The sequence below is a fragment of the Mesoplodon bidens genome (genome assembly GCF_964165515.1).
Source record: "Mesoplodon bidens genome assembly, chromosome: 15".
Taxonomy (NCBI): domain Eukaryota; kingdom Metazoa; phylum Chordata; class Mammalia; order Artiodactyla; family Ziphiidae; genus Mesoplodon; species Mesoplodon bidens.
Window position 1 is genome coordinate 18890946 of NC_138171.1, and position 14137 is coordinate 18905082.

The 14137-nt window shown below is 47.8% G+C and overlaps 1 protein-coding gene across 3 annotated transcripts in view; it reads left to right on the top strand.

Annotated features, from left to right (window-relative positions):
• CHD6 (chromodomain helicase DNA binding protein 6) overlaps window positions 1–14137 on the top strand; it is a 221311-nt gene that overhangs the window by 170975 nt on the left and 36199 nt on the right. For all 3 annotated transcript variants that reach the window (XM_081255208.1, XM_081255206.1, XM_081255207.1), the window contains 4 exons: window positions 2–161; window positions 5569–5658; window positions 8219–8322; window positions 14008–14137. In XM_081255208.1, coding sequence (XP_081111334.1) covers window positions 2–161; window positions 5569–5658; window positions 8219–8322; window positions 14008–14137 — 484 coding nt within the window. The remainder of the gene's footprint in view (window position 1; window positions 162–5568; window positions 5659–8218; window positions 8323–14007) is intronic.

The window sequence follows — 14137 nt, forward strand, 5'->3', positions numbered from 1 at the left end:
GGGTTGTCCGCTCCAGTCCCCAGAGGGAGGAAGGGGAAGAAAACGAAGAACCAGCTGCTGCTCCCAGAGTTAAAGAACGCAGACTGGCTGGCCACCTGCAACCCCGAGGTGGTCTTGCACGATGATGGCTACAAGAAGCACCTCAAACAGCACTGCAACAAGTGAGTGTGCCCCCCTCACCCCTGGTGGCAGCTCCGCTCTGACAACGCAGCTTCCCGGGACCCCCGCGGGGCTGTGGGAGGCCACTTGATACCCCTGTACCACCGTGTGAGGTCTGGAAAGGCGGATAGGCTGTGTGCTCGAAGCTAGGTTAGGGTTCAGTTGCACTGAAGCCTCTCTACCTCCCTTAATCATCTCTCTGCTCCCCCGGAACCCGGCCTCTCTTACCAGTGCAGTTCGTACAGGATCTTCTGACCTGACTCTCAAAATCCACGGAGGACGCTCGTGATTTCACTGCTCGCTCTCCTTTTCCTTTCCCTCCCTCCACCCCCGAGGGCACATCAGGGAGAGCAGAAGACTGGCCTTGGTGGCCTCCGCTCTCAGCCGTACCCCCTTGCCAGGTTGCTTCCTCTTCAGATTTGCTTCGACATTCATGGCCTCCCGGTGTTTGGTGGACATTCATTTGAGATAGTGTTCTTTATATCCCGAGGCTAAGGGCTGGGGTGGGGCAGGCGGAAATAAAGGAAAAAGTGATAGAAAATGAAACTGTTCTTGTGAAGTTTAGTTTGGGGGAGTTAGGGCACCCAGGCACGAAACAATGACAGGTTTGCATGTGGGTACTTGCATCGCTGTACAGTGTATCTGTTAGAAGTAAAAGGACCCTTGGCAACCATCTAGCCCAGCTTCCTAGGCCAGGCAAGACTTACCTCCTCAGCATTCCTGGTAGGCCGTGAGAAGGCCTCAGCTTGCACACCTCTGGTTATAAAGAGTTTACTATCCCGTAAATCAAGATTTTTGCGAGGTCTTTTCTTCCTCCCTGTAACATCAACCTAATGGTCCTGTAGTTGTTGGGTTGTGGTTTTTTTTCCTTTACTGCTGAAGTCTAACCCTGTCCTTTGATTCCTCCAAATATTTGAAGACAGGTCTCATGCCCAATACTGTAATAAAAACTACCGCACACAGGGCTTCCCTGGTGGCGCAGTGGTTGAGAGCCCGCCTGCCGATGCAGGGGACACGGGTTCGTGCCCCGGTCCGGGAGGATCCCACATGCCGCGGAGCGGCTGGGCCCGTGAGCCATGGCCGCTGGGCCTGCGCGTCCGGAGCCTGTGCTCCGCAACGGGAGAGGCCAGAACAGTGAGAGGCCCGCGTACCACAAAAAAAAAAAAAAAAAAAAAAACTTACCGCACACAAAGGTACAAGCTCTCTGGGGCAGTAGATCTCAAGCCAAGACTTAAAGGGCACTTGCTGTTGATAACAGAGCCTGGCTGGGGCAGGACCCGACGGCATGTTCACTGTGACTGGATCAGAGTCACTGTGAGGGAGCAGAAAGGAAGCTGGCAGGGACGAGGGCTCCTTGATGGGAGACCTGGTATGACAGGCTCACCACGGAGTCTTTTGTAAGTACTAAGCAACCATATTTCTTGAACAAGTGAGACATGATAAAAAATGATACTGGGGGAGAAAAATTAATCCGGTAACAATTTGCAAGATGGAGTAGTTGTTTACCTGGAGCTGAATGGCCAACTAGGAGAGTTCTGTCATAATACTAAGTATTGATCGTGATGACCTAGATTAGGGTGCTGACTGTAAAACTGGGGAGAAAGGGTCAAATATGAGAGATGTGACTAAAGAAGAATCCATCATGTGTGATGAGGAATACAGAAAGCAGGTAACTCTGTGGCCGTTAGCCTTGTAGGCTGGAGAGTGGCGGTGCTTGTAGCCATGACAGAATCAGAATCGTTATATTCAGGAAACGCTGAAGAGCAACACGAAGGACTCAGGTTTTGCCTTATTAAGTCACAGCAGCAACATTTGGCTCTCCCATCCCCAGCTGCAGATGTGGGTCTGGAGCACTGAACATAGGCTGAGCTGGAGAGATTAACATAGAACTTCCCTCGACACCCGCACAGATGATCACAGATGTTGAGCAGAATTGTGACCCTTGAGGAATTCCTTAACGTTTCTAACCACCAGCCCCAGGATCTTTCCTGAGTGCAAGCCTTACCCTGAGAATCAAAGAATAATGCAGTAAAGCACTTCTCTGGGTTTGAAGAAGCTGACTGCTGTTTATTCATCTGAATCTGATGGAGAGTATTGTCCTCTTTAGTTCTGGCTCAGCGACCAAGAGATTCAGAGCCAGCAGGGGCCTTGCAGCTCCTCCCACGCAGCGTGGGAATTCTGTGGACAGTGTCCCAGCAGGGAGTCCTCCAGCCTCTGCTCGAGCCTTCCTAGTGATGGGGGTTTACCATTTCTCAGCAACACTCATTTAATTACCAGATGATTCTAATGAATTGTCCTTCTGTATATTGAATCTAAAATCCGCTTCCTTGAATCTTCCACCCTTTGATCTTGGGTCCTGGTTCTGTCCTGAGGTGCACCAGAGAACAGGCAGAGTTTCTTTAGCATAACTGGACTGTGAGCTTCTAGATTTGTGGGCTCTGTTAATTAGCAAATTTACGGCCACCCCAGTATCAGATGTGGGTCAAGAAAGGCTCTGGGGTCAGGACTGTCTGCATTTGAATCCTAGCCCCATTACTTACCTGCAGGTGAATTATTTTTAAAATTTTTAAAATAATAGTTCCTACCTCAGCATTGTTATGAAGATTAAGTGAGCTAATACATGCTGGCACATAGTGTGTACTCAGAGCATTTGCGTAATTAGTAATACATATAGTATTTAAGGGCGTGAAGTTGTTATCAAAAGAATTTTAAAAGGTTAAAAAGCAGCTGCTTCAAATCTAGGCTCTAAGAAGTCAGGACAGTGACTATCTGTTCAGAGTGGGTATAGTGACCAGAAGGGACTACCAGGGGGCCTTCTGGGGAAGTGTTCTGTTTCCTGATCTAGATATTGGATACACACGTGCGTTTAGTATGTGGAAATTCATCAAGCTGTACATTTACGCAAAATGCATTTTCTGGAAGTATATTTCATACCAAGAGAATAGTTTTTTAGAAAAAGAAAGAAATGAAAGAAAAGGGAATACCGCCACCCAAAAGTATTAATAGGTTTTGTTTGGCTGAAGTGAAGGTTGTCATAGACCAGCTCCAGCTCTCCTTCCCTGTGAGATCAGATGCCACCTGGGGTTATCATCTCAGCCTGGGAGGAAGTGGCTCTCTAAGAGTTGTCTGTCTGTCCTCAGAGTTGATTTACTTCTCATTTGCTGTATAGGTGAATACTACTGGCTTTCAGTTCTGTTCTCTTGTGCTGTAGATACTGCCAGATATCAACACCTTTGCCTCTTTTTGGAGATATAGAAACAGCCGTATCTTACATCTTCTGGAAGCCTTCCTCTGATTGAGGTAGATCCAGGCGGGCAGGAATCCTATACCTAAGACAGCCTCTTTCCAGTTCTTGCTAAGGAGGCCGTCAGCTACTGCCAGCTAGGCAGAAGGATCAGGGACAATTGCAAATTCTTAGAGTTCTCATTCTCTGAGCTTTGAAAAAACATCTCGAATTTGAGTTGATTGACAGCTGAGGTAAGGAATGGTATGGCGGAAAAGTAAGGGTTCTTTCGCATCTAAAAGTTTGAACTTTTATGTTGCCACCTACAACTTAGGCCCACAGTGGCACTTTCAACCCAGATCTAAGAAACTATGCTTTTTTAGAGGGCTCAACCCCTCGTTATTTAAACACCTTTTGAATAGGTAATACATACACGTGTTAACAAATATTTTTTGTCAAAAGTAAGTTTTCCTCCCACTCCAGCGCCCCTGTTTCCCTCTCCAGAGGTGACCACTGTTAACCGGGTTCTTCCAGAGATGCTCTGTGCAGGGCCCAGCAGTGGGAACGCCCAGCCTCCTCTTACCTTCTCCAAAGTAGTATTTACTTTACATGCTGTTTGTGTTCTCGTCGCTCTTTTTAAACAACTTACATGGAGATCAGTTCCTACAGAAGTACGTGTAAACGGGCTTCTGCTTTAGTAGCTCGCCTTCACTCTTGCCTGGTGTCGACACAGTGGCGGGTACTCTTGTAACCCTCACTGCAGCATCTCCTCAGATGCGGTGGGCTTCTCTGTGCCTGTCCTTGGCTTTCACTCTGTGTTTTGCATACCTTAAGCCGCCCGCCCCTAACCCCCACGGCCGTCTGCTGTGCTCTGATTCTCTTGTGGCTGGCCTTATTTCACAATTGGACTGTTGTAGGCTCCTCAAGAACAAGGTTAAACTAACGTTTACTTGTGTTACATTCTCACGGTACCAGCACAGTGCAGGACACGCTAGTTGCCCAACAAATACTTAATTGCCTCATCTCAGACATGCTGGGGCATTCCCATGAAGCCTGAGTGTGGTCCATGCCGAATCACAGGAGAGAAGACGGGATTGCTCTCTGGCAGTATCACCATGAAAAAGACTTTAAAATATTCATGTAACATGTAACTATGTGCAAGTGAAACTATTTGAAAACAGCACCATTCAACATAACCTCACCCGTCACTAAACTAGGAAACTAGTAACAAGCCTCTTGGAAGGCAGCTCTGCCTGAGAGGTCATTGTGGCCATGTGGACAGGGTGAGACCTCTTAAGCAGGGGTCCCCAACGCCCAGGCCACGGACCGGTAGTGGTCCAGGCCGCACAGCAGGAGGTGAGTGGCAGGCGAGCGGGGGAAGCTTCATCTGCCGCTCCCCATCGCTCGCATTACCGCCTGAACTATCCCACCCCCCACCCCCTGGGTCCATGGAAAAATTGTCTTCCACGAAACCGGTCCCTGGTGCCAGGGATCGGTTGGGGACTGGGCTTCCCTGGTGGCGCAGTGGTTAAAAATCCACCTGCCAATGCAGGGGATGCGGGTTCGATCCCTGGTCCAGGAAGATCCCACATGCCACGGAGCAGCTAAGCCTGTGCGCCACAACTACTGAGCCTGCGCTCTAGAGCCCGCGAGCCACAACTACTGAGCCCGCGTGCCATAACTACTGAAGCCCACACGCCTAGAGCCCGTGCTCCGCAACAAGAGAAGCCACCGTAATGAGAAGCCCGCGCACCACAATGAAGAGTAGCCCCTGCTCGCCACAACTAGAGAAAGCCCGCGCGCAGCAATGAGGACCCAACACAGCCAAAAAATAAATTAATTAATAAATTAATAAATTAAAAAAAAAAGTTGGGGACCACTGCTATTAAGGACCAGGTGGGATGCTGTTTCTGCTGCCCTCACCTCCCCTCCCTCACCTCCCACGCCCACAGGATGACCTGAACAGGTGACTGATGAGATACGTTTTCTTGAGTGAAACGGAGATACCACAATAATTTCTGCCATTAATACCTAGTGTTTTCTTTTTCTAGTGCTTTCTCATATATAACTTCGTAGCCCTGACAACCTGAGAGCACCCATAATTCCCCCAGGTCAGCTTGGGGATGGCAGTTCACAGGCAGCTTATGGGTTCTAATGTGTTTCATTACTGTGTTCACATATCATAGGGTACTTTTGCGAGTCCGGATGCTGTACTACCTAAAAGCTGAAATACTGGGAGAAGCAGCGGATAAAGCATTTGAAGGAACTCCGGCCAGGTAAAACAGGTCAACCTTAGCTCCCAGTGTTAAAGAATTGCCATAAAGTGCCTGTTGATGGAAATGGACAAACCTGCCTGTGTTTCAAGAGGCCCGTGTTCCCTCCCACCCAGGACCAGTTCTGGTAGAGCAGGCAGGCAGAATGAGGATGATTCAGCCAGATCATCCACGAGTGAAATAAAGGAGAAAACAGCTGCTTAAAAACACAGCTCTTGGTGAGGTTCTTAGTTGGGTTTTTTTTTCTCCCAGTAGTGTTGTAAAATTGCTTTTAAAGCAGTCATTTCTCTACCTTAACTAATCATTGTTGGATAGACATCAGTGACTTTGATATTTGATCCAACAGGTGTAGACTAAAAGCTTTACTTGGGGGCTTCCCTGGTGGTGCAGTGGTTGGGAGTCCGTCTGCCAATGCAGGGGACACGAGTTTGAGCCCTGGTCTGGGAAGAACCCATATGCCGTGGAGCAACTGAACCTGTGAGCCACGGCTACTGAAGCCCACGTGCCTAGAGCCCGTGCTCCGCAGCAGGAGAGGCCACCGCAATGGGAAGCCCGCGCACCACAACGGAGACCCAATGCAGCTAAAAATAAATAAATTAATTAATTAAATAAGTAAAAATTAAAAAAAAAAAAAAAGCTTTACTTGGAATCCCACTCTTGGCCTTAGTCCTCTTCTACCTTTGAGTGGTTCTCCTTTATTTGCTAGTCGTATTACTAATACTTTGTCACCATTTGATGTGTTGTGCCTTAGTTTTGTAAGCTAGTGTTTCCAAAGCTGTAGAATCCTGTGGGAATATCCCAGGATTTGGGGGAATGAGGCTGCTGAGCCCCCAGCTACTACTTGATTGGACTGTCAGAAGTCACAGTGTATAAGTGGGGTCCCCAGACGGCCTCCTTCACCTTCCCCAGATGGGCAGTTTGCTCTGGCCCCTACAACGCTGCTTGTTCCCAGGGGACATAGGAAGTGTTGGCATTTGAACTGTGCTTTGAGATTCCCTGGGGCCGTGGTTTCTTCTCTCTCTTACTTTCCACTGGGCAGTGCTAACGGCTTTAGTGGTCACAGGAGCACTAAAGAAGGAGAGAGGTGAAAGGCAACAACAGTCCTACCCCTGAGGCATTTTGTAATTAAGACCAGTCATCACATTGACTGTTACTCCTTGGTCGTTACTATGGGCATTTCTAGTAAGGATAGGGAGGTTGGGTGTGTTGCTAAAAAGTTCAATTTGTCAGTCATGTATACGCAGCAGAATTCAAGCCGCTTATTTATATCCAGTGTTAACCGGGCAGAAGTAATGTATCTGAATTTACTCATCCCCGTCATGTGCTTTCTTAGATGCGTAGATGGAGGGAAGTTAGTAGAACGTGGAGCGAGTAGGTCCATTGCCCACCCCCTTCCCCCCCTTCCCTCCTTCCCTCTGCTTTCCTCCGTCTTAGCTCTCACTGGTCCCGTGCAGGTTAGATGCCTTATTGTGCAGAAAGTGCCATGAGGAATGAATCACAGCTCATCCCCCAAAATTTGTTCAGTCCATGGCACCACACAGGCAGAGCAGTGGGCCCTGAAGTGGAGCCAGCTAGGGAGCACTGCCTGGAGAGGTGGGGGCCGGGGAGCCCCATCCCCACAGGGAGAGCTGGGCCTGGCAAGGGGCAGGCAGACCTGTGTCACAGCAAGAAGAACCTGATGGAAGAAGAAACTTCAGCATTGCAGAGGCACCACCCCAGGCAGCTGGGAGGTGGGACGGAAGAGCCATCCAGATGGATGTTCTTCCCCAAACCCCAGAGCCTTCAAAAGAGTAAGGACGGTGCTCAGACAAATAAAGCCAATCAGCTAAGGGTCCATGTGAGCTCTCAGACCATGGACAGAAACTCAGAGAGGGGCTCATCCCTCATGTCTGCTCCCTGGGGTGAGCTGTGTTCATCCCTTTGGCCAGAAGTTTTGCCCAGCAGACCGTTAGCAGACCCTCACTGGGAAGTACCTCCTACTGTGGCTGCTAGCCTCTGAAAGGCTCTCTTCATACCCCGCGTGTAGCAGTGCAGACTAGCTTGTTCTCGAATGGTGCGTGGGGTCTCCAAGGGTTGAATCCAGATGATTTGGGCACTTTGCAGCATTTGATCCTGTATGAATTCAGACACCTGAATGCATGTATCATGTATGAAGTCAGAAGGGGTGTTCTGCCTTCACATAACCAACATATTGCTGGCTTTTGCCATGGCTGTCAACCGAAGAGGCACATTAGAGCCACCTGACACGTGTAGAGCCCACAGCCCCACCCCAGGCTGGCTGACTGTGCGTTCTTCACGAGGTGCTTTCAGATTCTGCATCATCCAGTCTGAGTGGAGCCTGAACACCAAGTACATCTGCTGATGTAGCTCCCTCTGTAAACCAGGGGCAGAGCCCTGGTTAAGATATCTTGGCCCCCAGCTATCTGAATCCTCTCTGTTGTTACTTCAGATTCTAAGCATGCAGCCCGGGATGTGGCTTAGTACGAGGGTTCAGGCCGGGAGCTCTTGTGTTGTTTTCTGTCTGTGTTGAAGGCACTCTGAGTCCACACCCTTCCTTCCACAGGGAGCTGGAAGTGCCTCTGCCCGACATCGACTGCGTGGAGATCCCAGTGGATTGGTGGGATGCCGAGGCTGACAAGTCGCTTCTGATTGGCGTGTTCAAACATGGTGAGTATTTCAGTGAACATTTTCTCTTTGCTGAAAAATTGCATAGGCCTGTTCCATGTCTCTCTTAGAAAGTAGAGCCTCACCTCTGTCCTCTCAGAAATTTGGCCGGATGAATGTGTGAGTCATGAAAATATAGCAAATGTAAGTTTCAGTGAGGCACTTTGAAAGGGTGGCCACAAGGGCTTTGTTCAGTGTTTATCTTCCTCACTAGCCTCACCGCACCATTGTGCATGGGATTGTTCACTCTTACAGTCCCAGCCTCTGCCCTAGTGCCTGTCACGTGGTAGGCCCCAGGGTTTCTTGAGTAAAGCAGTAAATAAATGGGGGAAATGTTAGGTTTTAGCATGTCACATGTATGCAGAATTCTAAGGTCATTCTAGCTAATCTACATATTCCTAGTATGTATTTTTTGCCCTGTTGGTATAAAAATTCAGGAACAGTAGATGACATAGACGTCTTTTTTTTTTTTTTAATGTGGAAACCTAGAGACCAAAGGGGACTGAGAGAGGTTTTTGAATAGCTTGGAAAAACTGAAATAAATGTCCTGTTTCTTCATTTCTGGCCTTGTTCTAACTACCTGCCCTTGCTTTCAGCCAGCTGTTAAAATGAATAATGAAAGTCCCAGGTAATATCCACTGTAATGTGCCTAATACACACTTTCCCTGCCAGGTGAATTAGCCAGAATTTTGAACTGGAGAGCAGGGGTTGAAGTGGGAAGAGTTAGGTGTACTTGGCTTTCACTGCCAGCTCTGCCACTGACTAAATGTGTGACCTTGGGCAAGTCATAAACTTCTCTGACCTATTTCCTCACCTGTACACTGGGGAGAGTATCAAGACAACCTACCTGGAGAGTTGTTTGAAGATAAATGAGACAGTATATGTGGGCGGCCTAGAACAGTGCTTAATGCATAACAGGTGCTTGGTGCTGTCCACTGTCACTTATTCCTCTGCCTTTGAAAAGTTAACTGTCTTTCTAACACATGCCCTATGAGTAGAATTCTTCAACATTTGCAGGCCAACCTGCAATATTTACGTAACAACCACGCGTGTACCTGTCTTAATGAAGAATCCCTTCAAAACATAGATTCTGGTGTTACAAATGCAGGCTTTGGGAGGGTCTGGTGCTGTTGAGAGCCCTTTATCAAACCACTGGGGTAAGGGAGTCAGAATCAAGATGGCAGAGTAGGAATGTCCTGAGCTCACCTCCTCCCACGGGCACATGGAAATTACACCTGCTTGCAGAGTAGCTGTCTCTGAGAATGACCTGAGGACTAGCAGAAAAGATGTTCCCCAAATGAAGACATAAAGAAGGAGCCACAACAAGATGGGTAGGAGAGGCAGAGGTGCAGTCTAGCCTGGGACCCACACCCCCGGGTTGGTGACCCACAAGCATCAGAGGACAACAAAGAACGAGTGTGGACGAGGATGTGGAGAAAAGGAACCTTTGTGTACTTTTGACAGGATTGTAAATTTGTGCAGCCACTATGGAAAACAGTATGGAGGTTCCTCAAAAAATTAAAAATGGAATTACCGTCCAGTCCAGCAACTCCACTTCTGTATACTTACCCGAAGAAAACAAATAACACTAATCCAAAAAGATAGGTTCATTGCATCATTATTTACAGTAGGCAAGATATGGAAGCAGCCTAAGTGTCCATCAATGGGTGAATGGATAAAGAAGATGTGGTATATATATATACAATGAAATATTATTTGAGCATAAAAAAGAATGAAATCTCACCATATGCAACAACATGGATGGACCTAGAGAGTAATATGCCAAGTAAAATAAGTGAGGCAGAGAAAGACAAATGCTACATGACCTCACTTTATATGTGGAAACTAAAAATCAAAACAAATGAATAAACAAAGCAGGTGCTTATAGATATGAAGAGCAACCTGATGGTTGCCAGAAGGGAGGGAAGTGGGTTGGTGGGCAAAATAGGTAAAGGGATTAAGAGATACAAACTTCTGGGCTTCCCTGGTGGCGCAGTGGTTGGGAGTCCGCCTGCCGATGTAGGGCACACGGGTTCGTGCCCCGGTCCGGGAAGATCCCACATGCTGCGGAGCGGCTGGGCCCGTGAGCCATGGCCACTGAGCCTGCGCGTCCAGAGCCTGCACTCCGCAGCGGGAGAGGCCACAACAGTGAGAGGCCCGCGTACCGCCAAAAAAAAGATACGAACTTCTATTTATAAAATAATTCACAAAGAATATGGTCAGTAATCCTGTATTAGCTTTGTGTGGGGACAGATAGTTACTAGACTTATTGTGGTGATCATTTCATAATGTATTTAAATGTCCAGTTATTCTGTTGTACACCTGAAACTAACATAATATTGTACAACCAGCTATAATTCAGTTAAATTTTTTCAAACCACTGAGGTTAGGCTAAAGCAGTGCTGTCCACTAGAACTTCCACTGATGACAGAAATGTCCTGTTTCCGCGCTGTCCTCTACGGATGCCGCTCGCCGCATGTGGCTGTTGAGCACTTGAAATGTTACTAATACAACTGAGCAACTGTATTCTTAATTTTATGTAATTTTAATTAGTTCAAATTTAATTAGCCATATGTGGCTCCTCTGCTGGACAGTGCAGGGCTAAGACTCAGCTCTGAAATGAGAAGAGGAACCATGTGACCTCTCCATGAAGCACAACGAACCAGTCTCTTATCGGAAATGGTAGAGTCAATCTGATGATATCTAAGGTTACTTCCAAATCTAAAATTCTTCTGCTCAGTGAAGCAGCTCGCAGGGTTGCAAGTAAATAATTCCTAAGTGTTTCCTGAGCACGCCTGTGAGACTTGAAGATGGTGCCTCACCCACTCCGTTCAGGTTCTCCCAGTTGAGTGAGCTCTGGTATTCAGGGTCAGAGCTGGGGGGCAGGTGCCGAGGAGGTGATGCATGCAGTGCCTGAAGTACCTGGTGTAATGTGATGAGCTTAGCAGACACGCTGTGAAGATGGGGGAGACTTAGCCTCTGTACCCAGTGCTGGGGGACTGGTGTTAAGCCACACATGCAGACTGGCTCACTCTTGGATGGAACCAGACCCGTGAAGTTGGACAGTGACATTGGAGTCAAACCTAGGCTGGGTTGGACCGATGCCGATGCTTGGCTCCGTGGGCCCATCCTCCTTGGTGTCTTGCGTAGTCCAGATCAGATCCTGCTCCTGGCGGGGTGCTGCTCAGCACCCAGCAGACATTCTGTGAGCCTAGGCTTAGACCTGTCCTCACCTGGGTAACACACCTCATCACCCCACGAAACAGCCCTCTCCACAGGATAACCAAACCCACACAACGTGTCTTACCAGGTGACAAACTCCCAGATACCCAGCAGACGATGGAGATGTGATATTTTCAGAGAGCCAAGCTGTCTGGCATTTACTTTTCAAGGTTCTATCAGGAGCTCTCTCTGCCTCGCCTCCAGGCCCTGGAGACATAGTATGAGCTGTAGAGCTGCAGCTGTTTTCGTTGTTAAGAAATACACAGCTGTTCATCGTCCAAGGTTTTGTGGATCTTCTACCCCACCCCAGACATAGCCTGCGACGACCCTGCTTAGATCGGAAGACCAAAGCCCCGGTTCCATCTCCGAGCTTACCACCGTGGAAGGACTGGCTGGAGCTTCCGCTTACAGCAAGAAGGACCCTGCAGCAAATCTGCTCCGAATGATGCTGTTGACCGCTCTTGATCGCATTAAGAAATGGCGGCCGCCTGTCTAGGGCAGCCTGGATTTATGAAATACTCATCAGGCTATGGATTTTAGTATTTCTGTTGATATTCTTATAGAGGAACTTCTAGACTAAGTGGAGAGAGGCAAGCAGCCTACGCCGCCTGTTGCTCTATTTATGTCTTTATGTTGCTATTACAGCTCCTACTACTGTCTGTTCAGGACAGTTGTTAGGGTTTTCTAGGGAACTGGGTCAATCACTCTTCCTCGTCTCCAGCTTCATAGCTGGTTGAGAAATAGAAATACCGAATTTGTCTAGACTTCAGGCCTGCACATGACAAGAAGAAGTCTGCAGAGCAGAGACTCACCCAGGCAGTAGGCACCTGAAGGCACCCAGGCCTGCTTCAGCCCTGTCCAGCACAGCATGCGTGAGGGCAGGACCCTCACGGACAGTTAACCTCCCTCCATGGTAAAGGGTCAGAGGAGGAAGCTTTCACCATCTCAGCTATGAGATAAAGCATCCCTCTTTTTCTGGGGAGGGGAGGGGGCAGGTAGAGACGATGGCAGGCACGTCCTCAAGACAGCAGGAGCATGGAGGGCATTTCTGTTGTGATGTGAGCTGAGGCAGACCATGGGGAGAGGGTGAGGATGGTTCTTCCTACAGTGATTATTGGAAGAGAGTCTGGGCCAAACTGACACATCCAGTCAGCGGTTTGTTGAGTGTATACAGTGCCAGGCCCTGTGCTAGGTACTGAATGTATAAGGATGAGTAAAAACAGATACAGCTTCTGTCCCTGGGGAGCCCACAGTCTCATGAGAGAGGCTTACAGTAATCAAACAATTGCCCTAAGGAATAAGTGAATAAAGAAGAACATAAGGCCCCAGTTTCTCCTGCCATATGCCTCGTGCAGGCAGCACCTGTCATGGAGATGGCAGAAATGTCACTTTGAATTAAAAGATAAAGCACCTGCAGCTCCTCAGATAAAAAGTACCAGGTGCTGCCTACACATGAGGGCTAGAACAGCAGCAACAGTGATATCAGAACAAAAACCAATATAGAAGGGAAATACCCAACAGAGTAAAATCAAGTCTGTTACTAGCAGCCCAGCCGGTACTCATTTTAGGTACAGCATCTTACATCACCTGTGATGGGATCTCTCTGTACATACTACAGAGCTAGAAATTGACTTAGCTAGGGGCAACATGGAAAGGGTTTTGATGATCATGAAGGAGTTTCCCCCAAAATAGTTCGATATGACAATAGCTGTGACCAAATATTCCTGTCTCATTATAGGATTACATTAGATTCAATAAAATAACAAATTGTCGTGCATGGCATCATCAAATTAAAAGGGATATTTTTCATTGTTTTGCCTTCTGTCTGAGGTCTCTATTCTGGATCAGAAATCCTGCATCTGTTTTTGACTCTGGGGATATGGTGAGAGGCAGTTCCAAAGCCCTGGCCAGTAGATTAGGATTTCATATTGAGTTTGTGAATATAGAGGGAACGGGTCTGTTTTAATCCAATCGACAATCACAGTAGTCCTCTTTGTATTTCATCCTTTGCATCTATTACTTTGCACAGCTTCCCCTTCTAACACATGGGATAAAATTGGACCATAACAAAACTAGGCCTGTTCATGAGATGACAAGATAATAGGGTGTCCAGAGTTGGAGGGTTGGTGAGGGAAGAAATTGCAAAACCAGCTTGCCTGATTCCCTTGCTGTCCAGAAGACACAGACAAGTGGGAATTGTATCTGTATCTTGTGTGTCTTCACGGACACAGAATATTTACATCAGCTTTCATTTTGGGGCAAGCACTACTTCCTCAAAGGGGTACACTTTAGCGCAAGGATCTTCCCCTGACAGGAAATCTTACAGGATCCGGTTATTTTTAAATCAGTATTTTTTTGATCGTTTTGCGTTTTATTTACTAAGGGAAACAAAATGACTGTCTAGGGCGCAAGGCGGATCTTGTGAGTTCTGACATGACCTCTTTGTTCCTCGTTACCCCTGATCAGGTTACGAGAGGTACAATGCCATGAGAGCAGACCCAGCACTTTGCTTCTTGGAGAAGGTTGGGATGCCAGACGAGAAGTCCCTTTCTGCAGAGCAGGGTGTTACAGATGGGACCTCAGACATTCCCGAAAG